Source organism: Hydra viridissima, unplaced genomic scaffold (assembly GCF_058129835.1).
Source record: "Hydra viridissima isolate aposymbiotic clone 2 unplaced genomic scaffold, HvirCarnegie_v1 scaffold_7, whole genome shotgun sequence".
Taxonomy (NCBI): Eukaryota; Metazoa; Cnidaria; class Hydrozoa; order Anthoathecata; family Hydridae; genus Hydra; species Hydra viridissima.
Genome location: NW_028324306.1, coordinates 9,724,286 through 9,748,484, shown reverse-complemented (window position 1 = coordinate 9,748,484; position 24,199 = coordinate 9,724,286). Strand labels below are relative to the sequence as shown.

Sequence of the window (24,199 nt, the reverse complement as noted above, 5' to 3'; positions counted from 1 at the left end):
AACTGCACAAGCTTTATCCAAATAAAATGTGTTATTTTTCAAAGTTTAATTTTCTATACGAGTTAAAAATAAAGCTTTCTTGTTATAATTGGGAGTAAAATAAAACTTACATTAACAACTGTTCCTTGTAATGGATGTTCTGCAGCTGTTTTTATAGATACATTGAGATTTTTACGCTCTTCTTCATAGTCTCTTTTTCGAAAAACCCTGATTGAAACAAAAAACCCTGATTGAAACAAAAAACCCTGATTGAAACAAAAAACCCTGTTTGAAACATTAAAGAGATTAAGGAGATTTACTTAGAAGTAAAATATAATACAAAAAGGTCTTTTATTAATTTTAATTTGAAATTTAAAGTAAAATCTATATTAACAAAAAAATTTGATCATCACGCTTTGATGAATGGTAAAAAATGTGACCATCAAGTTCTGATGAATGGTAAAAGAACCAAAAAAACATATACCAGCAAAGTGCTACTTTAGGAAAAAAAACTTTTACTAAATTAGAGCCAGGTTTTAGAAAAATACTAGATCATGAACTTGCAAACAATTTTTTTGAAAAAGCAGATATTGTAAAAAAAAATTTCCAATAATTGAACAAAGAGCAATTTCAGAAGAAACAGTATTTGAAAACAGAACATTTAATAGTACAACACCAAATAAAACAAAGGGTGAAAATTTTATTTTTTTGTTTTTTCTTCATTTTTAATTTGTTTTTTGTGTTGTTCAAGTATTTACTGATAAGAATGTAATAACACAAAGAGTATCATTATTATTTTTTTTTTTTTTTAGTATGTAAACACAAATAATTTTTATAAGAACAGATAACTGTAGGGAAACCTAAAGTGCGTAGAGCCCTAAAAATATTTATATTTTCATTTGTTTTCCAGTTACATAACATTTATGTGTTAATATGACTTAATGTAAAAAATTTTTAGAAGACATTGTAAAGAAAAAGAAGATTGTTAAGTTGAAAAAGAAAAAGTTTAATTATTATTTAAAAATAACAAGACTGAAAATTTAGCATATTGTTGCATTTATTTATTTTTTAGTTTATTTAAAAACACTTCAAATTTCTTCACTCATGCCTAAATTATATGCTTATTGCTTTCTTCTTCTTAAGTAAATGTTAATTTTATCATAAGGTAATTTAAAAAGTTTTTGAAAGAACATAATATCAACATTTAAAGTCCAACCTGCAGAATGATACTCAATGAACAAATCAAACAAATCAAACACAGCAATCACAATATGAAGGAGTCATTAACCAAGATTACAAACACTAAATTGTAGTCACAGATCTTGAATTTCTGTGAATTCAACATTTAATGACTTCAGTTTAAACACTTTGAAAACATAATTGTTTTTCATTCTAATTTATCTTATAAAATATATGAAAATTTAGCAGGCAAGAAATGCACTTAGTGAGAAGATTAAAACAATTATTACAGAAACTCTACAAGTTAATGCCAGTACAGTGATTCTAGAAAGATTAATTGGTTAATATAACTGAATAAAAAGTTGACAATTTAGATAAATTTATGAATTTAAACAGTGTTGCTAAACCGTAACTGCCCTAAAATTAGGCTATAAACTTTTTTTGGTTGGCAGTAATTCTACCAGTAAATCACTGTGAGGATTTTTTTTTCGTTTTTTTTTTTTTTTTAATAATCTGGTGAAAACTATGTTCAAGCTTACCGTTTATTTATCATTAAGTATAAAAACAGGCTGTTTCAATTGAAACAATATTTTGAATTTCTTTTTAAAAAAATTGTCAAAAAAGAGATAACATGAATTTAAGTAGTTTTCTTAAATAAGGAAATACAAATAATAAGAATAAAGTTGACTAATAACGCTTTGAGCACTATATACATAAAGGTGTATTTAAAAGCCATTAACAATGGCATTTAAATACACCATTGAAGTTCTTACTGATGATATCGTATATTCAAACTGATTGTGTTGAACCGATTGCATGAACTCTTATTTTCACTTACATTTGAAATAGGTATACAGCGAACATCATCAGTAGGACAATGAGGATGATGAATTTAACATTCACATTTTTGTTCTTAATGTTGATTTTTTTATGTCATTTATGCACTTATAACCAAAATCATCATACTAGCAAGCTACAAATTTAAATGATACCTTGCCATCAGTTGCAGTCAGTTGTTAGTGAAGAGTTTCAACTCAACAAATGATATGTTAAAATTTTTGAACAATGTATCTATACTTGTTTTTTTGAAAGAAATCACTGTCTTTAAAACATGTTTATAATGGTGATAGGATTTTGTACCAGGTACGATTTAAGCTGCTATATACCTTTCTGTGAGATTCTTAGTGGGTGTAGAATATTTTTAAGTATAAAATCAGCTTAGTGTATTTAACTAATCCAACAGTCCTACTCAATCTTAATTTATGACATCCACTGTTCAAAAATTCAAAGTTACAATTTCCCATTATCTTTGGTGCTTAGTTAAAAAAATCAAAGTTTAAAGTGTAAAGAACAATTATTGGAGTGCAAATAAGTTTATCTTTCTTAAAATAAAAATTCATATTCAACTAAAAACTTTAAAAATCCTTTTTGTCAAACTTTTCATAAAACTGTATCACCTCTAATTTACTACAGGCCAGTGCAGAAACCAAAAAAAAACCACCTATGGTTTTAAAATGAAAACCAAAACTGGAACTATGATATTTTAGGGAAATGAAAATCAAAGTTTAACTTAAGAGAGTAATTATGAAAGATATGCAATGGTGGCAATAAAAATAATTCTAAAAGAAAACTTTTTATGCAAACTTTTTATGGAAACATCTCTATTTCGCTTATTTTAAACTAATCCATTACACAATATGTGGAATACATCACAGTAGCACTTTAAGGTATTGAAGAACAAATGAAATGTTATTTACACAGTAACCTACAGTTAAAAATAAGGTAAGACTAGAGTTATTGATTTAAAAAAACATTTTTAAACATACCATTGGCAGTTTTCAGTTGAGAACATATTCTAAAACAATTTCTATGAAGCTTAGCAGAGTATTTTATATACTACCTAATAAAAAAAATTATAGAAATATTTTTAAATGTTTTAAACTCAAAAACTGGAGTTTTTTTTTTAAAAGAAACTCTTATAATTAGCAGTTAACAGATATTATATAATTTAAAACCGAGATTATACAATTGAACAAACTGATGCTTTTACTTTTATAAAGAATTATTGAGCAGAAAGAAATGTGTGTGTGTGTGCGTTATATATATATATATATATATATATATATATATATATATATATATATATATATATATATATATATATAGGTAATCCTTCAGTTAAGCGGCGTAAAATAAATACATCCCTTCGCTTTTTCAGCACTTACGGAGGAGATTGTTTTTGTTTTAATTAAAACAAAAGAAAGAACACTTTACATAATTACATAGCATAATTAACTTTAATTAAATAAACTTTAAAACTGCAAATAATTATAACTTTTCTATTTAAACTTTAGAAGCTTTACAAATTTCTTAAGAATCAAAGATAAAAAATTATTCATTATTTTGTTTTAATTTCATTTTCCAACAAAGTATCTAGTTTTTGATTACTTTTAATAAACTAAAACAAAAGTCTTAAGAATATATTGTTTTGATTTGGTCATGCGCCAAAGATATAAAAACGATTCACTGTTTTCAGCATTTATTTCTTGTTTATATTGTCAAAATCCTCTCTAAATGCAGTTTTCTTTGTCATTCTCTTACGGTAAGACAGCAATACACATAATAAATTTACTTGCAAAATATTGTGGTGCTTTTATTTCTTATGTTTTACTATTCATTTTTTTATCTACGGGCGAGAGTGATTTATTCAGACGTATTTGTAACAACAACAAAAAAGCGAAAAGATATATTTATTTTACGCCGCTTAACTGAAGGATTACCTATATATATATATATATATATATATATATATATATATATATAGTCAGTAGGGTTTTCAGCTCTTTATCATCATTTCCTAAGAAGAAACGGAAGTTTCCCAAGACCAATCGCAACTTGTACTACTATATACAGTACATAATAGTGTAAGTATAGTATATATATACATACTATAGTATATATACTTATAGTATATACTTACTATATTATATAACAGTACAACTTGCACTACTCTCCAATAATAGAAATTGCGAAGACGAAATTGTTGGAGCTATTACAAGACACTTAATGAATATTTATTTTTACATATTTTACATCTTACAAATCACGCGATTATGTTTATGCAATTTTTAAATTGAGAAGTAATAATTAAATTCGCTGTCTTTGAAGGATAATCGGAGATTGAAGTTGTGCAGAAAAACGCAGCATATTCTGATATATTCCGAATAACCATAGTTTTTGAGGGGCGGCTCAATTAAAAAACCCAGCTTCGAAATTAATAACACCATGTAACAACATTTTTGTTTATGTTAATTTTTTAATGTTTCTTACATAATTTTTGTATGCTGATTTCAGTGGTACCATTGGTTTTTCTCTATCATCAAGATTTCCTGAGAAAAAGCATAAAGTATATTTCGGAGTTTTCGTATATGTGTAATGCAATTAAAACATTATATATATATGCTGATTTTAACTATATTCGTGTGTTTATTTTCAGTTTAACTAATTACAACTGTTACATGAAGTGGTGAATATGTCTAGTAGATCCTGCAAGCTTTGTCCTGACTCATTCTGTTATGTTTGTGGTTACTATATTAGTCCAACACAAGCTAAACATAAGATTGTCAGTGGTACAAAATTCTTTACTGCATATCATGCTTATTTTGGCATGGCTATGGGAGATCAGGACAAATCGTGGGCACCACACTACAGTTGTGGTAGCTGCAGATCAACTCTGGAAGGATGGCTGCGTGGAATCCGAAAGTCAATGCCCTTTGCGATTCCGAGAATATGGAGAGAACCGACGAACCATCATGATGACTGCTTTTTCTGCATTGTTGACATTTCAAAGTATAAAAAACCGAAAGATAGGCTGACTCTAGTTTATCCAAGTACACCATCTTCTATTGGACCAGTTCCACACAGTGATGAATTGCCTGTTCCTACTCCACCTCAATCCGAAGAAGCAGCTGCATATCATTCTGAAGTAGACTCACCGGATGAACTCAATGATGACTGTGATTTCAGGGAACCGAATGATTCACCTCATTTCCCTATCCAACAAGAACTTGATGACTTAGTACGAGATTTAGGTCTCACTAAATCAAATGCAGAACTTCTGACATCACGTTTGAAAGAATGGAATTTATTAGATCCAAGCTGCAGAACCTCGAAATACCGAAAAAGACATGAAACATTCGCATACTTTTATGTAGTATCAGAATCACTGTGCTATTGTCATGACGTTCGTGGTCTTTTCAATGACATTGGCATTGTTCACAATCCTGAAGAGTGGAGATTATTCATTGACAGCTCAACAAGAAGTCTAAAGGCAGTTTTGCTCCATAACGGAAACCGATTTCCTTCGATTCCAGTTGCTCATTCCGTTCATCTAAAGGAAGACTATAAGAACGTGAAGTTGTTGCTTGAGAAAATCAACTACGACAGTTACAAGTGGGATGTATGTGGAGACTTTAAGATGCTAGCATTTCTTCTCGGTCTGCAAGGAGGATACACAAAGTACTCGTGTTTTCTTTGTTTATGGGATAGCAGGGCTGCAAACCAGCACTTCACAAGACGTGAGTGGCCAGTGAGAGAACATTTACAGCCTGGTTCGCACAATGTTATTAATCAATCTCTGATACCTGTTGAAAAGATCTTACTACCACCCCTTCACATTAAACTTGGTCTTATCAAACAATTTGTCAAAGCATTAAACCCAGATAGTGCAGCATTCCAGCATATTCGGCAGATGTTTCCAAAGGTGTCAGATGCAAAAATTTCAGCAGGTATATTCGTTGGTCCACAGATTAAAGTTATGTTGGCATGTAAGGAGCTTGAGGACAAAATGTCTGCTGTTGAAAAAGAAGCATGGACTGCATTTAGACATGTTGTTCATAGCTTTTTAGGCAACAATAAGAGTGATAACTACAAAGAGATAGTGGAAAACTTAATTGTACGGTACGCAGATATGAAATGCAGAATGTCAATAAAGCTGCATTACCTGCATTCACACTTGGAATTTTTCAGACCAAATTTGGGTGATGTGAGTGAAGAGCACGGGGAACGTTTCCATCAGGATATTCTTGCAATGGAGAAAAGATACCAGGGCAGATGGGATGCAGCTATGATGGGTGACTACATCTGGTGTTTGATACGCGATGACGAGAAACTTCATAAAAGAAAACCTCGTTCTACTGTTCACTTTTAGTGTTTTTTGAGATTGTGAGTGACTGTTACAATACAATATAATGTAACATGATTGCAAAACGATTTATATTAATTATGTTTAATTGATTTTTTTTTTTTTACGACCAAACGATTGATGCAATAAAAAATCCAATGTCATATTCAGACTCAGCATACTCAAATTAATTAAGAAACATCAAAAAACTTTGATAAACAGAAATTTTTTTTTTTTTTGTTACATTGTGTAATCTATGATAAAATTACAGTGCTGTTCTACAACGAAATGGTATTAAGAAAAAAGTTCTCTTTGTTTTGAAATGTTACTATTTTTATGTTTTGTATTCTTTAAAAAATTTATTTGGTAAGTAAATTTGTCACCAACAAAGTAGTTCAGCGAGTAAAGGTCCAAAGAGCTTGATGATCAATGGCTTTTGTCGATTAAAGCTGTCTATACACCATTTTCGGAAAAGGTGTGTGTGAGCCGTCCAATTATCACAGAACGCTTGGTTGTCGTATTTTCAAGCTCCTGGCAAAGCTTTTTCGATTTGAACTTGTGGTTGACCATTCTTTTGTTTAAAATGAGCAATAGCGTTATTCCTTCAGAACACGCATCTAACCAGATATTAACTTTTAGCGGAAGTTTTTGCTTTGGCACGATCATTCCCATCGGCTTCTCCAAAATTTAGAGTCAAGATTCTCTCGTTCTGTTTTCTAACTCCTTCTCATCGGTAACATAATCCACATGGTTTCTTCTTTTCAGAAACTATTTCGCATGCAATTTAAAAACGCCTTTTTTTTTCCGACGATATGTTAGGTCTCCGTTTTTGTATATTCGTTTATTGTATGCCCGAAAACGTATATCACTTTTTTTATGTACTCGATAAAGTTGAAATCTCCCCAGCTTATATTCTTTTTCTTCCTATTTAGATGGGTTTTCCTTTTAAGAATGTTTGTCATTGTAAGTGCGGTCCGTGGGCGACATTTCGCGAGGTTCCCATTTTAAAAGTTGGGAGAAAATGAGTTGTTAATTTTAGTTAATAATAATAATTTTTAAAATACGCTCTTATTTTATAATTTTTTTTAAAAATAATTTGCTTAAACATAAATTATTTAAAGCACAAGTTATTACTTTTTTTTAAATTTTAGCTAAAACTTTAAACAATTTTCACTTTTAGAAAAAATCAAAAACTTTCTCCCAACATTTAAACTTGTAGATAGAACAAAATAATTCTAACCTCGCGATTTGTCTAAAGCACCTTTCTGATTGATATTTTTGCACCACCGTTGAAGTGTTTGACCAATTTAAACATTTAAATCAATGAAGATCTTTGGTGTCACATTTTTGTTACTTAAAAAGTACTTAACTTATTAGGTAGATAATCATCTAAGACAAGTTTTTGTTAAAACCAACATTCTGTAAGTCAACTACAAAACCTGATAGTTGAAATATGAGCAAGTGAAAGGGATTAAATTTCACTCAAGTCTACCATCGCTCTCATGCCCCCTGATGGCCGATCTTAGAACAAGCATGGCAGACAAAACTTGGCAGTCTTAAGAGCTGATTTCATGAAAGATAGTCACACCATTAGGGAAAAATCGCACTTCCTTCAGTTTACAAAGGGCTAAACTTTAGTTTACAAAGACAAGTGAGTGGTCGCCAACACTATATAACAGTGTGTTCAAGTACGCAGGGGGTGTTGAATTTTGAAAATCGATTAATAAAATTAGAGGATTTAGTAAATTTGTAAACAATTAAAGTCCAACTTGTGTTCCTAAAATAATTCCTCTTTGCCTATATTTCAAATTAGGTTAGAGATAAATTCATTTTTGTATCAGAGTTTAAGGGATAATCCAGCTGAAGTTATATATATAAAGAAAACTTTCCTGAAAAGTTAATGTATTATTTATTTAAGCCTCTACAACATCAATTTGCTTGTCTTTTTTCAACAAACCCATGAAACTTTTCTTTTCTTGATCATGCTGGAAGCGACCATGACCAAACTTAGAAGAAGTGTCAATAAACTTTAATGTAATTTTCTCATTCGCTTTACGAGATGTTTGTGCGAGCAATGTCTAATTATAAATAAAATCATTAGATAATTGGAAACAAATGTTTTCATAATAACAAATTATAAAGACGAATATAACTGAACATAATTCTAAAGAGTTTTTTTTTAGTGTTAGAACTGGTAGAATTTATTATTTAAGCTTAATGTTTTACTTAACTTTATAAAAAAAAATAAAAAAAAAAAAAAAAAATTTGAAATTCTTTTTTTACTAACCTTTCTTAAAGTTATGACTCGTTTCTTAGGACCAGGAATAGCTCCTTTAAGCATGAGAAAATCTTCATTTACCTCACCATAATGAGGAAAGCCACCCTAAAAATCAAATATGGTTGCAATCAGGAAAAGAAGCTGTACAGAGAAATGCACTTTTAATTTTAATATCTATAAAATACTATACATACCATGGGAGTTATTGTCTTTTCAGTAAGGTCATATTCAGTTGATGCATTATTCTTAACAACTTTGTTATCTTTGGTGTGAATTCCACGGCCAATTCGGTATATTTTCTTATTTCTTTCAACACGATGATGATACCCACATTGACCAGCTCGGGGAACAGTAAAACCAATACGAGCTGGATGCCACGCACCAACACAAGCAACTTTTCTCAGACCTTTGTGAGTTTTTCTTGGAAGCTTTTTTGTACCCCATCTGTATGTTACACCTGTAGTAATTTAGAAAGTGTTTTTATAAAAAAGAACTTCAAAAAATAAAAATAAAAAACATTCTTTTTATCATTACTTGAAAAACAGTAACGTTCATAGTAGAGATCACCTATTCAAAGGTCTTACTTTAAAAGTTTAAAACTCATTGATAATCATCAATAGTTAAGTTATTAAATAGACATTCTATGAAGTTTTAGATTATTCAAAAATGAATATACTATCAAATTTCATTATAAAGAAAGGAAAAAATGCTAGGGTAATTTTGACATATTATTTCTAAGGACATCTTACATATCCTTGGACTTGTGGATAACTTTTTTAGGCAAGTATAATTCTTGCTTTATGAAGAGTAATGTTTTAGTTTTGAAATTCAAAGCCAAGTTGCATGTTAAAATAAGATACTAAATTTATAGCTAAATTCTTGTTTACTGGACTTTGATGAAGTTGGAATATTGTTAAAAAACTATTTACACAAAAATTGCAGAAATACCACAAGAAAATCATTATTTAAAGACCAGTGACCTGTGCAATATCTGAAAAAAAGCAATAAAAAAGCAGAAATTTTACTAACAAACAAATTTAACTAATACTATCTGCTATCATAAAAACTCTTTTAATTTCTATGAGCTAGTTTTAAACCGGAAATTCAAGATAACAGGTTCTCACTTCATTTCAAACTTTACTGCACAGTTGAGCTGGATTTTACTGATTTTATCCTTTTGGATATTATCAGTAACATCCAGCTCAACTGTGATTATATCAAGCTGAATTATATCTTTTTTTTACAGAGAAGCAATGTATTAAAAATTTCAGCTAATCCATAATTATTCAATAAACAAAATAGTAACCTTTAAACCCATGACCCTTGGTTACACCAATAGCATCAATCATTTCATCTTGCCCAAAAACATTGTTTACACTGATGGTTTTCTCAAGATGGTCTTTTGCCCAGTTTACTTTATCAGATATAGTTCCACCATTGATTTGAATTTCCATAATATGGGCTCTCTTTTGTTTTAACCCAACAAGCTTCTGTTGTGTATGGACCAAAACACGAATAACTTTACAATACTTTTTCATTTTTTCTAGGTCTCGTTCAATACTTTTCTTACCATTCTCATCAGTCCATTTCTTACTTGATTTTGAAAAAGCCTTACGCTTGGATTTATACCTATTAAAATGAAAGATCGGAGCTCATCAGAATGTTCTGAGAGGAGAACCGATATTGAATAAGAAATTGTCATTATAAAATAGGTAGCTTAACCAGAATTAAACAACATTTAAAGATTTAGTTATGAAAGATTGATGTGGCAAAATAATGTATTAATCATTAATAAATATATAATGTAGTACCAGTTCTTGTAAAATCTACGCCTGCATTCTTCACTGAGATGCTCTGCCCATACAGAAGTTAACTGTCGAAGACCACGAGGCGTTTCAACATAACCAACAATTCCTACTATAACAATTGGTGGAGTTTCCAATATGGTAACTGCTTCAACAACCTCTTTTTTGTGAACTTTTGATCCAAGACGGTCAACTTCACGAACAATGTGAGTCATACCAGCTTTAAACCCAATAAAACCAGTCAAGTGACAAGGTTGTGAAGCATCATCTTTTGGGAAAGACTTCATCCTAGCAAGTTGTCGTCTGCTTCGTTTCCTAGGGAGAAACCCAAGGTTTCCATGCCGAGGTGCCTCAAATTTACGATGAGACTAAAAATATTTAAGTTGAATAAGTTTGTAATGTCTTGCATACCAAACTTACAAAAGTTGTTACATACACTTGACAAACAGTATGATAAAAACTACATAGCCTATTATCTTATATAAATTTACTATTAAGTTTTTTATTGCTATTATGATTATCAAGGTACCTCTAGATTAAAAGTACTCAGCTTATTTTCGAACTTACCATGTTGCTGGAATATTTAAAAGAACTAAGAGGAGCGCACCATTTAACTTTTAAAACAGTAATAAATTTAAAGACCATCCTTTGTAGTTTAAAAATTACATTTTTTAAATATAAAAGAATATAATTTTAAGTAATTAGTATAATATTTACAATAAATAACTATTTTTTTAAATGAATCATTATAAAATAAATATTTAAACTATATTTAAAAAAAAATTTAATTGTCTTTAATTTGGGTTGCTTTAGGCTCATTCCACACTACAGCTTTTTAATGTACATTTTAGATTTAATTGAAGAAGTTTTTCAATTATCCATTGATGCGGAAAAACTTATTATCATTTAGAATAATAAACAGTATTACATAGTATCATTTAGAATAATAAACAGTATTACACAGTATTACAAAAAAAGAAATGGAAATTTTCCACATATCCTAAAGATTCAGATGTCTTGTTTAAAAATGTCAGTTCAAAAAAACTGGTTGCGTTTTTAACTGTGCCTATCTACAGCCTTTCTTTTGATATGTTAATGGTGGTTTTCAGAGTAGACATCTTTTACTCTGAAAACCATCATTAACATATCAAAAGAAAATGAACAGTAGTTTCAAATTGAAAAGAAATCTAAAATTTACAACTGCGTTTTTGCTTTTGTCATCCTTAAGGAATGTCAAATTCTTCTTATTTTAAAATTAAGATTTTATTCTCAACTATGTCAACACGGTTTGTAGATTTGGTGTCCTAATATCAATGAAATACCCTATGGAAACCCTTTTAAAGGGTGATAGTGCATGTCATATGGAACACAAAATGAGTGATTTGAAAATCCTGGATTAAAATCCAACAGACTTATTTAGCTTTGAATGTTTTACTACGAAAAACCCATACATTTAGGCTATGAGTAGCCCAAAAAGTTTGTTGAAAAAAAATTTTTTTGCATTTTTTTTTACAAAACACAACATATTAGCCTGTAAAATTCAAACCAATATTCTTTAACTAATTTATTTTCTAAGTGAGTTTGTTTTCAAGTTCTGTTACAACCTTGGATTTACATTAATGGATTACTGAGAAAAGGCATGTTCTGAAGAAAATTTTCTTTTCTAAAAAAAATTAAATTCTCTTGCTGTTGTAGTCAATGACACATTTTAAAAGGTGACTTGCATAATTTGGGTGCAATGGATCTCTCTTAAATCTCTCCCAGTGAGATTTGAAGTTGGAATGTAGAGCTTCTGTTGCCTGCTCACTGAAGAGGCCGAGTCCAATTTGTTTCATCTTGATGAACTGTGGCACGTGGTAAAACACTGCATGCACTTTGGGAGTCACAGAAATAGGAAGGTTGGTGTAGCTAAGTTTGATTTGTTCAATCTTGGATTCATAGTCAGGGTCCAGGCTTTTTCCAAAGCACGAAGTGACCACTGTCTTGAATAGTGTGAGTGTTTGAATGAAGACAAGAGCTGGACTGAAACCTTCATTTTCTGAAAGCTGTTGAAGCGTATCCAGACCTCTTAGAAGTATCATGCAATCGTTCCCATTGAAATGCCCCCCATGGTAAGGCTGGATAGGGATATGAAGTGATGGAGGCCATTCCTTGGCCCTTGGCCACAGGTCGCAAAGATTTTTAAAGATGTGGTTCACAACTCCAAGTAATAAGTGGAGCTCCATTGGTGGAATAGCCTCAAGGACAAACTTGTCATCTTGAAATTCAATCAAAGGCACATGAATGACATTTTTGAATTCCTTCGACTTTCTTGAATCTCCTCCTGTCTGGATGTATTCAGAATGCTATCTTCTGATCTGGCCAAAAGTCCGAAGTTGTCCACAATTTTCAAGACCTGGAGATGTAGCATCACACCAACAACAGTGGTGTTTGCTACTGTGAGACTGAATGCCACAAAGAATGTTGGCCAGCTTTAGGTCACAAGAGACAACCAAAGAACCTGTTTGGCATTTTTCTTTGAGGTCAAAAACGGCCTTCACATTCTGGTAACTCTCAGGAGTGTTTTGTGATAGTGCTATCAGCATCTGCTGCTTAACACTTGTTTTTTTGGTTGATGCTGGTGCCATCAGCTTGATTGTTTTCTGTACTGGACTGTGTGGAGGAGTCTCATCTTCCTCCAACACAATGTGAGTGAAGCTCACTTTCAGAAATGATCCACCAACATCAATCCTGAGTTTTAAAATGGAAGATTCTGATAGTTTTTGTGATGCTCTGAAAACATCACTGAGATTGCTGAGGCTCTGGCAAAGCACAACTTGACAAGCTTGACCCATCTCTGCCAATCTAATGTTGCTGACCATGAACTGATCATTAAGTTTCTGGCCGGCTTGAGCAAACTTCAAAGGAAAACTTGGCTCCACCAATCTAATTGGGCTGATTTGATTTAGTGCTGAACCTAGTTTTCGAATGCCATTGTTTGAAAGTCCTGTACTTTGCTGAATTTGAACCATATTTTCTGTTGTGAGTGGTTCTTTGAATAGCTGCTGAGCCGATGACAGACCTTTAAAAACAATAAAATAATATCCATTAGGAAAAAAAAAATTAATTCTTGCAATGAGAATGATTTAAAGTAAAATTAGGTTGATGAAATAAAATTGAAGCAGGGTAATTAATTAAGAGATGAATTTTCAACAAAAGCAGTTGCAATTAGCATTTTAACTAATATAAAAGCATTCTGGTTTCTTTTTCTCATAATTAATTATTACAGGTCATAAATTAAATGTTTGTGAATCAACATTTTGAGTGCCTTTAATTTAGCATAATAATACTATGATAATTAACTAGACAATAGAAGTAATTACCTCTCCTCAATGGCAAAAAGTTTTCCACAAGGCTGACTGAGTCTAATAGTGCCATTTGGAGATGCGCTTTTGGATGCTAAGACTGCTGCAGCCACTTGCTCTGCACCTACGGGATCATCTGTGACCATTCTTCTCAGGTTTTCATGGCGAGTTCTAATGGTGCAGTTGTGAGGAAGTCCTCGGCCAACAATTGACAAGCACTTTGTGCAGCGCTTTCAGAACTCTAAGAAGTTTGCTTTGGAATTTTTTCCTCTGATTTTTTGACTTTGTCAAACGGATGCTTCTCCTTTCCTTTGATCTTGGCAATTTGGCATAAAAGGCACTCACAAACTGACAAAACTCTGGTTGTAGGTTTGATAGAAATTGACTTGAAGTCAAAAACTTTTTCCAATTTGAGATTTGCATTAAACAACAAGTAGCCAAAGGCACTCTTTCATCACTAAAATCTATGTCTGTTTGAATCAGTTGAAGAATTTTCGCATTATCGTATGCAAAAGCTTATAAACTTCTTGACCAAAATTATGCTTTGGATGTTAATGAGGGATTTCAAAACCCTTTATTTTGGGCTCCCATAGGCATGCACTTTCACCCCTTAAAAGGATTTTCATAGGGTATTTAATTGATATTAGGACCCCAAATCTACAAACCGTGTCAAGCCAAGTTAGCCAGACTAATTTGGCTAAACATACACTCTAAAAACAATCCGTTAGAAAAAGTAACGGATTGCGTGTCTCCGTTAAGTTAACGGAGGGTAATTCCATGTCAAAACAACAACCCAGCAAACCACGACACTCGGGTCCCGCGCCGTATTTGTCTGGGCTGGTGTGGGTTGCCCAGCCTGGGTTCAGTGAGGTTTTTATGTGGGTTTCAATGCGGGACCCGTGTTGATATCCCAAACGATAATGCATTATGACGCAAATAAACAACAACTTCATTTCATTTTTCTTAAACAATTATTAGCGACTGAAAGCAATTTTAAATGTTGTGAATTTAGTTTGTGTTCTTACATATAGATTTATTTATAGGAAACTTTTTATAATACTTTCTATTTTTGTATAAATTATGTATTCACTATAATAATCATTGTATACGAATTAAATTCTTTTTAGAATCTGTCAGATAATCTGATAAAAGATGTTTACAATTTGTAATCGAACATTCGTGTTTCACCAAATATATCTGATTATAATCTGTTGTATGTGTCATCAGATAACCATAATCATCTAATGAAACATGCAACAGATTATCTGATGCAACACAAATGAATAATGTTTGATCAATTCAGGTATGAAACAGAAATGTATATATCATTTCTCTCTCTCTTTCTCTCTCTCTCTCTCTCTCTCTCTCTCTCTCTCTCTCTCTCTCTCTCTCTCTCTCTCTCTCTCTCTCTCTCTCTCTCTCTCTCTCTCTCTCTCTCTCCCTCTCTCTCTCTCTCTCTCTCTCTCTCTCTCTCTCTCTCTATATATATATATATATATATATATATATATATATATATATTTATATATTTATATATATATATATATTTATATATTTATATATATATATATATATATTATATATATATATATATATATATATATATATATATATATATATATATATATATATATATATATATATATATATATATATATGTATATATATATAAATAGTAGTTAAGACATGTCATTAATGTCTCAATTACTGTAATTTGTCAAACATTTGGAATATGTTGACACTATTGTAAGCCATTACTTAATAAATTCTTTAGAAGTGTTAGTTTCTGTATTTTTATATTTTTAATGGGACTGTTATTATTTTATAGGTTTTTTTGTTTTTACTGTTTTTCAAAAAAAACTGAATTTTTTTGCCTATAATTAGATATTAATTCCAATTTTTTATTTAATAAACATTCTTGGATTTGCTTGTGTCAATATTTTCTTTCAGGCATAGTATACATCTTTTGGAAATATCATTATATGCAGGTGCTGTTTTAAGAATAGACCAGTTCAATATAAAATCATTAATTTCTTAATCTTTCAATTCCTGTATGTGTTTTGATAGCATAGTGTGTTTTAAATACTTTTGTTTTTAAAAGAATTGTGGGGTGTTCTTTTGTTTTTTATTTATGCTATATTTTTTTAAACAGCAGTTCTAATCAGAAAATATTAAGTTAAGTTAAACTTTATAATGGCAACATCTAATGATGATTTCAAGTTGTGTTCAGATAGAACAAAACGAAGAAGAATTAATTCAAAGGTTTCAATAATACTTACAGAGCTAAGTATAAAAAATGAGAATTGTGCCAGTATTTCCATGTTAGATAGAACTGTGGATGATATAAGTTTTAGTAAATCAAGAAAAAAATTTGATCAGAATGCAAATGTTCATGAAAAGCAAAATGAATCTACAACTATTTTTGATAGGTTAAATTCTCAAAGCGAGTTTTCAGAAAAGTTTTCTGATAGTATTGATAATAAATCTGATGTTGATTTTGATTATAGTAGGGATGATTGGAAAACTGATAAAATTGATGAAAAGAAAAAAAGTGATGATGTCAACGATAATTATAACTGCAATGACTGTACACTAAAAAGTAAGTTGCGAGATTGGGCAATAACTTACAGTGTATCACACTCAGCTTTAAAAAGTTTATTGCACATATTGAGTCCATTACACTCCAATCTTTCTAATGACTCAAGAACTCTTTTAAGCACTCGGCGAACTGTAGATATTAAGTATATTGCTGGTGGAGAATATTATTACTTTGGGGTGCAGTATTGGTTGCTTAATATTTTAAAATTAAATCAGCCTGATTCTATAATTGACCTTTTGCATATTCATATTAATATTGATGGTATACCACTGTTTAATAGCAACTCAGTTTCTCTTTGGCCAATTCTTGGTTCACTGAAAGAGTGTCCATTAAGTGGACCTTTTCCCATTGCAATTTACAGTAGTACGAAAAAACCTACACCTCTTAATGAATATCTGAATGATTTTGTTTCAGAAATGAAGAGTTTAAAGCAGCATGGTTTTCTATTTAATGGTAAAACTTACATAGTGAAGATTGATGCTGTAATATGTGATGCACCAGCAAGGGCTTTTATTAAATGTATTAGGCCTCACTCTGCTTATAACTCATGTGAGAGATGCATGCAGCGTGGCAAATGGTGTAACAAAGTAACACTGCCCAATTTAGAAGCACCACCAATTACAGACCTAACCTTTACTGAGCGTCATTATTCTGACCATCATGTAGGTTCTTCACCATTGGAGCAGTTAGGTTGTGGTATGGTTACAGAATTTCCTTTGGAATATATGCATCTTGTGTGTTTAGGTGTGATGCGCAGGCTTTTATTTCAATGGATTCATGGACCACGTGGGGATTGTAAGCTATCTCAGTTACAATTATCTATGATATCTAACAACTTAGCAATTATACATAAACACATCCCCAGAGAGTTCTCAAGAAAACCACGATCTCTTTTAGAATATAAAAAATGGAAAGCTACTGAATTAAGACAATTTTTATTGTACACTGGGCCTGTTGTCTTAAAAACTATTTTAAAAGACACAATATATTCAAACTTCCTTGATTTGTCTGTTGCCATACGGATATTGCTGAGCCCAAATTTATTGTCAAAAAATATTGCCTATGCTGAACAACTCTTAAAATACTTTGTGTTTTCATTTTCTAAGTTGTATGGTGAAAATCAACTTGTATATAATATTCACTCTTTAATACATTTGCCCAGTGATGCCAAACATTATGGTGTTCTTGATAACGTATCTGCGTTTCAATATGAAAGTTACCTTGGGAGATTGAAAAAATTAGTTCATAAGCCTCAAAATCCAACTGGTCAAATAGTACGCCGAATTATTGAAGGGCACTGCAACATCAATGACAACACTTCCAATAAGAAAGAGCCAATGTTGAAGAGAATTCATTTAGATGGTCCTATACCTGTTGATTATCGTTCTTATTTTCAGTTCAAACAATACCATGGACCTAGGTATTTTATCTCCACATCCATTGGAGACAATTGCTTTCAGATTGAAAGTAAGTTAGGAATTGTAAAGAATATTTTGCACAATTCTACCTTTGCTGAACCCAATAATGCTTTAGTTGTGTTTGAAGAATTTGAAGATGCTGAACTATTTTTTTCAGATCCAGTTAGTTCAATTTCACTTTCAATATATTTTGTGACCAAGCTTACTGGAATTAGACAAACTTTTCCTGTTGCTAGTTTGCTGACAAAGTATCTTCTACTTCCATTTAAACAAGGATTTGTTGCTTTACCACAGTTGCATTTATCTTAACTTTTAAAATATTTTTTTCAAGTCAATTTAAAATTTCTATAGTTTAAAAAAGAAAATGATTTATTACTTATACAACTTTAATATTACACTTTCTTTTGGTGGTGCTTTGAGTGGTTTTTTTTGTTTAGAATTTGTGAATGTACAAGTTGTTACTCCATAGATAAATAAATATTAAAAAAATTTTACTTTGATAAGTTTAGTTGCAATATTAATTTGTAATATTTTTATTTGATTATAAAAAATTTAAAGAATGGTGAGTATTATGACTACATGACTATTAATATTGATTACTAAATTTCAGCTGATGCAGTTTTGATTTTACTATACTAAAATGTATGCAATTGTTGAATATGTTGAGACTAAAGAGATTGATTTTTTGCCAATGAAGTGGATGGTTGATGGAAATAAACAGAATGTTAAAAGTTTAATTAAAGATAAAACTGCATTAAATTTTTATTATCCACCAGTAAAAGCAGCAAGTAAAGTGTCAAATGCCAAAAAAATATGCGGTAACCCTGAAGAACACTGGCTTTTATACAAAGTGCGAATTCTTGGAACTGCAAGTTAGTACTATTGTTGTTTTTAGAGATCCTTCTCTGAAATCCTGTCTTTCTCTCTTAATAAGATTTTTAGAGCTCCTTAAGGGACTCTGAATTAGTCATTAAAAAAATGGTTTTGCAATGGTAGAAAGGAGAGCACTCTTTTCTCCCATTTCTAAAACATTTAGAGCACTCATGTTTGCAAAGAAAAAATAATTGTTTAGAGCATAACACTTAGCTATTGATGTGTAAAACATTTCACGGACATTGCATGTAATCAATGAAATGTACACAAAATATAATTTGTTCTAGACACTCTTAAAAGCGCAAATGAAAAAACAAAACAGGCTGAAGACACATCTAATGTTGACTATGACACAGATGATTATAATAACTGTAGAAATTTGGAAACACAAAAGATTAGGTTAGAGAATTCCAGTATAATTTGTTTCACTCATGTTCAGAGTTAAAATAAATGTAAATATATATTAATTTTTTAAATTTAAATTTAACTGTAGAAAAATTGTTTTCTGATTTACAGATCATTTTAGGATTTTTCATTCAAATTATTTTAGCTTGCTGTCTATTGTTTCAATAATAAAATCAATTAATAAAATTTTTTAGTTTAATTTATAATATTTAAAAATAATAATTGTCTCTTTTGTTTAGAAAAAGAAAACATTCTTTTGACTATGAAAATGATGTTGCTGATGATGAAATTGAAGACTCTTATCAAGAAAACAGATTGATTACGTAAAAAAATTAAATCTATAAAGTTCTAAATTGTTTATCTAAGATCATGAGACACCAAAAAATTATAAATAAATAAAATAGTATTAATAGAATGGTTTTTGTTATTTTTATCACTTCATATTTTCAGATATGAAGGTTTTTTAGAAGATGGCAGGTGTGGTTCTTGGTTCTTTAATAGATGGATTGCCGTAGTAATAGTTTTAAATGTGAATATTGTTGGTAAATCTAGTACATTTATATCTATTTTGTTATCTTGTTGTTTCAGAAATACAAGCATCTCTATGGTTACAAAACCAACACCACCTCAACACTTAAGGGCAATACAATCAAGCTCACGCTCATCTTTGTCTCAAAATGTGCCTGTATTAAAACACCTACCACAATCCAGTACCTCTGATCACCAGCCTAATGTAATACAACCTGATATGTTACCCAGTCATTCAAAAAATATAATGGAAACATCAGCTCAGGTGTTAAATTCAATAAACTCAAGTAAGCTTGTTTTTTAAAGTTGCTGAGTTCCATGATTATTAATTTAAAAAAAAAAAATTGAAGTAATTGAAATTATTGAAATAGTGAGATTATAACTTAGATTTTGAAATTGAGTTTTTGACTGTATTGTATAGAAAATTGTAGAGTATAAAACCAAATTTTTAAATATGATTTAGCTGTTCTTATGCAGAAGTTATTAACAACTCTTGAAGAAATAAAAGAAACTCAAAAGACTCATTCTGTAATGCTACAATCTATTATGCGACAAATAAATACACCTCAGTTGGAAAATGATAATGAGTTGCCAAATGACATTCACTTTCCCCTTTCTAATATCAAAGATATTAATGATTTGGAGGAGCATCTAAAAGATCAATCAATAAAGAGAACACTGGTGAGTATTTTATTTTCCATGTTTAACAATATTATTTTTCATAACTTCATGGTTTATTTTATGTTTTATGAAATAAATAAGTGATGTTTAAACTAAATGTTTTATAATTATACCCTAATCCATGTCCTGGTCATGATGTTAAACTGATCCTATATTGGCCCAGGTGAGGTTCTTTAGCTGTGGTAAGGTACTTAGTTAATTTAGCTGTGGAGATGGAAAGCTTTGAGGTTAAACCCCCAATTTTAATGAGGAGTTTGTAAATCTAGGCTGAAGGGCCACTGTAGTTATGGGGGCCACTCATTTTTTATTAACAGTCTCTCAACTCTTAATTTTGACACACAAGCCTTGTCACAAAATTGCTGCATGGAGAAACAAAATGAGTGTGGTTCTTCCTGAGGTGGAGAGTGGTGGAATTGAAACGCAAACCTTGTATTTACAAGGTGGATGCTCTACCACTACTCCACCTATACTTAAAAGCCTTCGAAAAATGTTACATTAGCAAATGTAATTGGCTGTAAAAGAGTAAATACATAATTCAATCATTTACTAATTTAATTCAACTTGATACTTTTTTCAGACTTGTATTGTATCCAATATTGGTGGAAGCTCATTAAATGATGCCATTAAAAGAATGATGAAATTCATTCTCTCTAATAACCTTGGAAGACTGTGTAATCTTTCTGGGCAATCTGGAAAAGTTTGTTTTTCCAAACTGGAAATATTTGAAGTTGTCTGTGGTATGTTATGCTATTCATATAATAATCTTGAGACGTGTAATTTAAAAAATGTTTTTTCTGTGAGTTTTGTCTTGTGAAATTCTTTTAATAAAGTTTGTGTATTAATACACAAACTTTTTTTAAAAAATTTCATACCAGCAACTGCGGTATGGAAATTTTCAGCACTTAATCTAAACGGTCAAATCAAAACGTGTGTGTGTGTGTGTGTGTGTGTGTGTGTGTGTGTGTGTGTGTGTGTGTGTGTGTGTGTGTGTCTGTGTCTGTGTCTGTGTATATATATATGTAATTCTTCTTTTGTGCGTTTAGGTGCAGTTAAAAGAAATGCATTAACGATATATATATATATATATATATATATATATATATATATATATATATATATATATATATGTATATATATATATATATATATATATATATATATATATATATATATATATATATATATATATATATATATATATATATATATATATGTAATTCTTCTTTTGTGCGTTTAGGTGCAGTTAAAAGAAATGCATTAACGACTAATGCAACCCAAAAGGAGATCGAAGGCGAATTGCGCAGGTGGTTCGCTAACGCCCGAGACCGGGGCCAAGACAGCCGAAAAAAAAAAGTATCTGTAACATCTTCAGATTCTTTATTATCAGAAATATAGTTAGAATTCAATATATATTCGACTATTAATTAAAGTATAAAGTATGCGAGGTTTACTAAGTTTCAAATACATTTGAGGATTGCCATGCGGTGATACTCATGCGTGTGGTCATACAGGTCGTAGATTGGTCCCAAGATGCACAAGTTAAGCTTAACAAACGGTCTCTGTGGGTCACATCCCAAGCAGTTCCCATGCGGGCTCCTTCCAAAAATAATCCCTTGCGGTTCCCGTGCGGGCCCCCTGGACAAAACCTTGTGGGTCCCGACTGGGATTCCCGTGCGGGACCCATACTTTAACTAACGTGGGACCCGTGTGGGTCCCGACTTGTTTGGCTGGCTGGGAAGTCGAGATAACTCATCATCTCAGAAATACTTGATTTTTGGCACAAATGCAGTTAATACCATCGTTAGGAATAATCAAAAATAATTTGGAGCCAATTTCATTATTTTGAGAGTTATGGGTCTTTGAAGTTTGAGATTTTTTACATTTTTTTAGCTTAATGTTATTTTTCGTGAAAATTCACGGAAATTAAGAAGCAATTTTGGCTATTTTCCGTGAAAATTCACGGAACTTTATATGAGGAGTTTTCGTAATTTTCCGTGAAAATTCACGGAAATTAAGAAGCGATTTAGGCTACTTTCAACGTATCTAGTAAATAACGAATTTTTGATATTTTCCTTTGTAACAAATTTTATTAAAATATATATTGGCAACAAATTTCATATGATTTTGGCTATATTTTTTGAAAACTTACCGATTTTTAAAAGCATTTGGCTGTGTTTACAAAAAAATGCCAAATGTCGAATATAGATTAAAGATAAATGTATCTTGTCGCAATGTAAACCATATTGCACACGCTTTTTAAATTATTTAGGACACTTTTTAGTCATCTCTAAGGATAGACGGTATGTAGTAATTTCGACAATTTAAGTGGTAAGCAAATATTGCAAGTGTGTTCACGGAGAAATAAGTAAATTGTAAAGAACGTGGTAGTAATATGGTTTGGTTTGAATGCACTAAATTTTTTTAGACACACATTTGTGGTGCAAAAATGTGTATGCGGAGAAGGATCCCCATGAAATTGGAGGAAGTTTAACTACTTAGGTTGAGCAAATGAACATAAATGTACGTATCTATATATAAAACACGGTCGACAATTCCTGGCTTTTTAACATGGAAAAAAATAAGAAAAAAAACTTCCTTAATAAAAAGAAAAGTTTTACTTATAGATACTTGGAAATAATTTTAATAGGTAAAAGGCTTGCTTGATGAAGCGCTAAGTTAAAGTTGCACAATAAGATAATATAGTTTATTACATTTTGTTGATAGAGATATAAGATAATATAGTTTATAGTCTAATAATTATAAGATAACATAGTTTATTGTTTATTAGTTTATAGTTTATAGAGTTTATTTTTATTGCCTTTGGGGCAGTTTCAATATCCTAACAACATGATTGACAATCACATATTGTGATCATTAAATTAATAATAAAGTTCGCTCATATTACGAGAATTTCGATTATTAAAGAATTATTCTATTCACTTTACACTTAAATACATAATTTAGTATAATAGAATTTTTATAAAACTTATATATTATATATATATTTAGAATACATTATAAAGCGTACATTATAATCATTCCAATAACAAAATAGAAATAAAACATTTCTAGAAGGAACCTCTAAGTTGCGCTTATGCCACAGAGCTTAGCTAATAGTCAAGACAGCTTTATACAGTGTTTCATATAATGAATGAAAGGTTTCAAGTTGTTTACCATGCAGTTATGTTATCATACCTTCTAGCACTATTGCAGAGAGTAACTAATGACTAACAGGTACATAAAATGTTAGTAAAGTTATAGCCTTGCATAAATGAATTTTATTAAAAAAAACACAAATTTTGTTTAACCGTTGTTCTTTTGGTATGCCGATATTAACAGGATACATCAATTAACGCTTAAAAGTCTAAAAAATGTTAAAGTTAAAATTGAACAAGTTTTAAATAAAAGACAAATTATATATATATATATATATATATATAATTAGGTTTTCAATTAGGTTTTGCAATCCATACAAAACCAGTGACCTTTAGGTTTTCTTGAAATACCAGCACAACAGTAATGATACCAATATAAACAGTGATCACACTGAATCCACTTTTGAAGTTTACTGGCTGATTGAATTTGTTGACAGTGATAACATGACCAACTATAGGATGAAGTGCTCTTACATCGCACTTCAATTTCTGCCCAAGCAGACTCATCAAAATATTGTTTAAGCTCTTTTATAATTAATGATATAAGGTACAGTAGGAGATAGATCATTACTTGAGATTTTACTACCACTTTCTAATGAATTTTGTGCAATAGAATCTTTGACAAACCAAGTTAAACGAATAAAATCTTTTTCATAAACGCCAAGTTTCTCAAGAGGTTTTGTTACGTTGTAAAAAAGTCTCTGTTTTTTTACAGCTGGTCGACCTGGGGGAAAGTGCTGTGGTTTATGTAATGCAATGTCAATGTCTTCTAA

At 30.7% G+C, this 24,199-nt stretch overlaps 4 protein-coding genes and 1 pseudogene across 8 annotated transcripts in view; 2 read left to right on the top strand and 3 right to left on the bottom strand.

The window, feature by feature from the left end:
* The window catches only part of LOC145184574 (VPS35 endosomal protein-sorting factor-like), a 44,812-nt gene extending 41,745 nt beyond the window's left edge, over positions 1-3,067 (bottom strand). The window contains exons 1-2 of the mRNA XM_090092299.1: positions 2,985-3,067; positions 111-207 (exon numbers count right to left, since the gene is read on the bottom strand). Of these exons, the coding sequence (XP_089948425.1) occupies positions 111-207; positions 2,985-3,010 (123 nt within the window). The 5' untranslated portion in view covers positions 3,011-3,067. The remainder of the gene's footprint in view (positions 1-110; positions 208-2,984) is intronic.
* A 5,185-nt stretch (positions 3,068-8,252) lies between these two features.
* Positions 8,253-11,078, bottom strand: LOC145183890 (large ribosomal subunit protein uL3-like). 2 transcript variants are annotated; one of them, XR_016454003.1, is made up of 6 exons: positions 10,991-11,078; positions 10,430-10,791; positions 9,842-10,247; positions 8,813-9,771; positions 8,628-8,723; positions 8,253-8,418 (listed from the first exon to the last, which is right to left on the bottom strand). XR_016454003.1 is itself a non-coding variant. In XM_080059368.2 (6 exons), exons 1-6 carry the CDS (start codon positions 11,066-11,068, stop codon positions 8,254-8,256), a joined length of 1,287 nt encoding a protein of 428 aa, XP_079915494.2. In that variant the 5' UTR covers positions 11,069-11,078; the 3' UTR covers position 8,253. The 2 variants fall into 2 exon arrangements, 1 of the variants encoding a protein (XP_079915494.2); XM_080059368.2 differs by having other exon boundaries at positions 8,813-9,075; positions 9,925-10,247.
* Positions 11,079-12,096: 1,018 nt separating this feature from the next.
* On the bottom strand, positions 12,097-13,928 carry LOC149886064 (uncharacterized; annotated as a pseudogene).
* A 1,989-nt stretch (positions 13,929-15,917) lies between these two features.
* LOC145182223 (uncharacterized) lies at positions 15,918-21,681 on the top strand. 4 transcript variants are annotated; one of them, XM_090093138.1, is made up of 8 exons: positions 15,918-18,656; positions 18,945-19,056; positions 19,302-19,385; positions 19,513-19,539; positions 19,651-19,877; positions 20,054-20,271; positions 20,849-21,008; positions 21,509-21,681. In XM_090093138.1, exons 1-8 carry the CDS (start codon positions 18,425-18,427, stop codon positions 21,664-21,666), a joined length of 1,218 nt encoding a protein of 405 aa, XP_089949264.1. In that variant the 5' UTR covers positions 15,918-18,424; the 3' UTR covers positions 21,667-21,681. The 4 variants fall into 4 exon arrangements, with proteins under 4 accessions (XP_089949264.1, XP_089949265.1, XP_089949266.1 ...); XM_090093139.1 differs by lacking the exon at positions 19,513-19,539; XM_090093140.1 differs by lacking the exon at positions 20,849-21,008.
* On the top strand, positions 15,961-18,149 carry LOC149886063 (uncharacterized). Its single transcript, XM_090093135.1, has one exon. It carries the CDS (start codon positions 15,961-15,963, stop codon positions 18,091-18,093), a length of 2,133 nt encoding a protein of 710 aa, XP_089949261.1. The 3' UTR covers positions 18,094-18,149.
* Positions 21,682-24,199: the final 2,518 nt, after the last annotated feature.

Coding starts and splice junctions, on each gene's coding strand:
- LOC145182223 (XM_090093138.1), top strand. CDS start 18,425: ATGTATGCAATTGTTGAATATGTTGAGACTAAAGAGATTGATTTTTTG. Junction 18,657..18,944: donor GCGAATTCTTGGAACTGCAA/GTTAGTACTATT, acceptor AATTTGTTCTAG/ACACTCTTAAAAGCGCAAAT. Junction 21,009..21,508: donor AATATTTGAAGTTGTCTGTG/GTATGTTATGCT, acceptor TTGTGCGTTTAG/GTGCAGTTAAAAGAAATGCA.
- LOC145183890 (XM_080059368.2), bottom strand. CDS start 11,068: ATGGTCTTTAAATTTATTACTGTTTTAAAAGTTAAATGGTGCGCTCCT. Junction 9,076..9,924: donor CAAGGGTCATGGGTTTAAAG/GTTACTATTTTG, acceptor AAATTACTACAG/GTGTAACATACAGATGGGGT. Junction 8,419..8,627: donor GAGTCATAACTTTAAGAAAG/GTTAGTAAAAAA, acceptor ATTTATAATTAG/ACATTGCTCGCACAAACATC.
- LOC149886063 (XM_090093135.1), top strand. CDS start 15,961: ATGGCAACATCTAATGATGATTTCAAGTTGTGTTCAGATAGAACAAAA.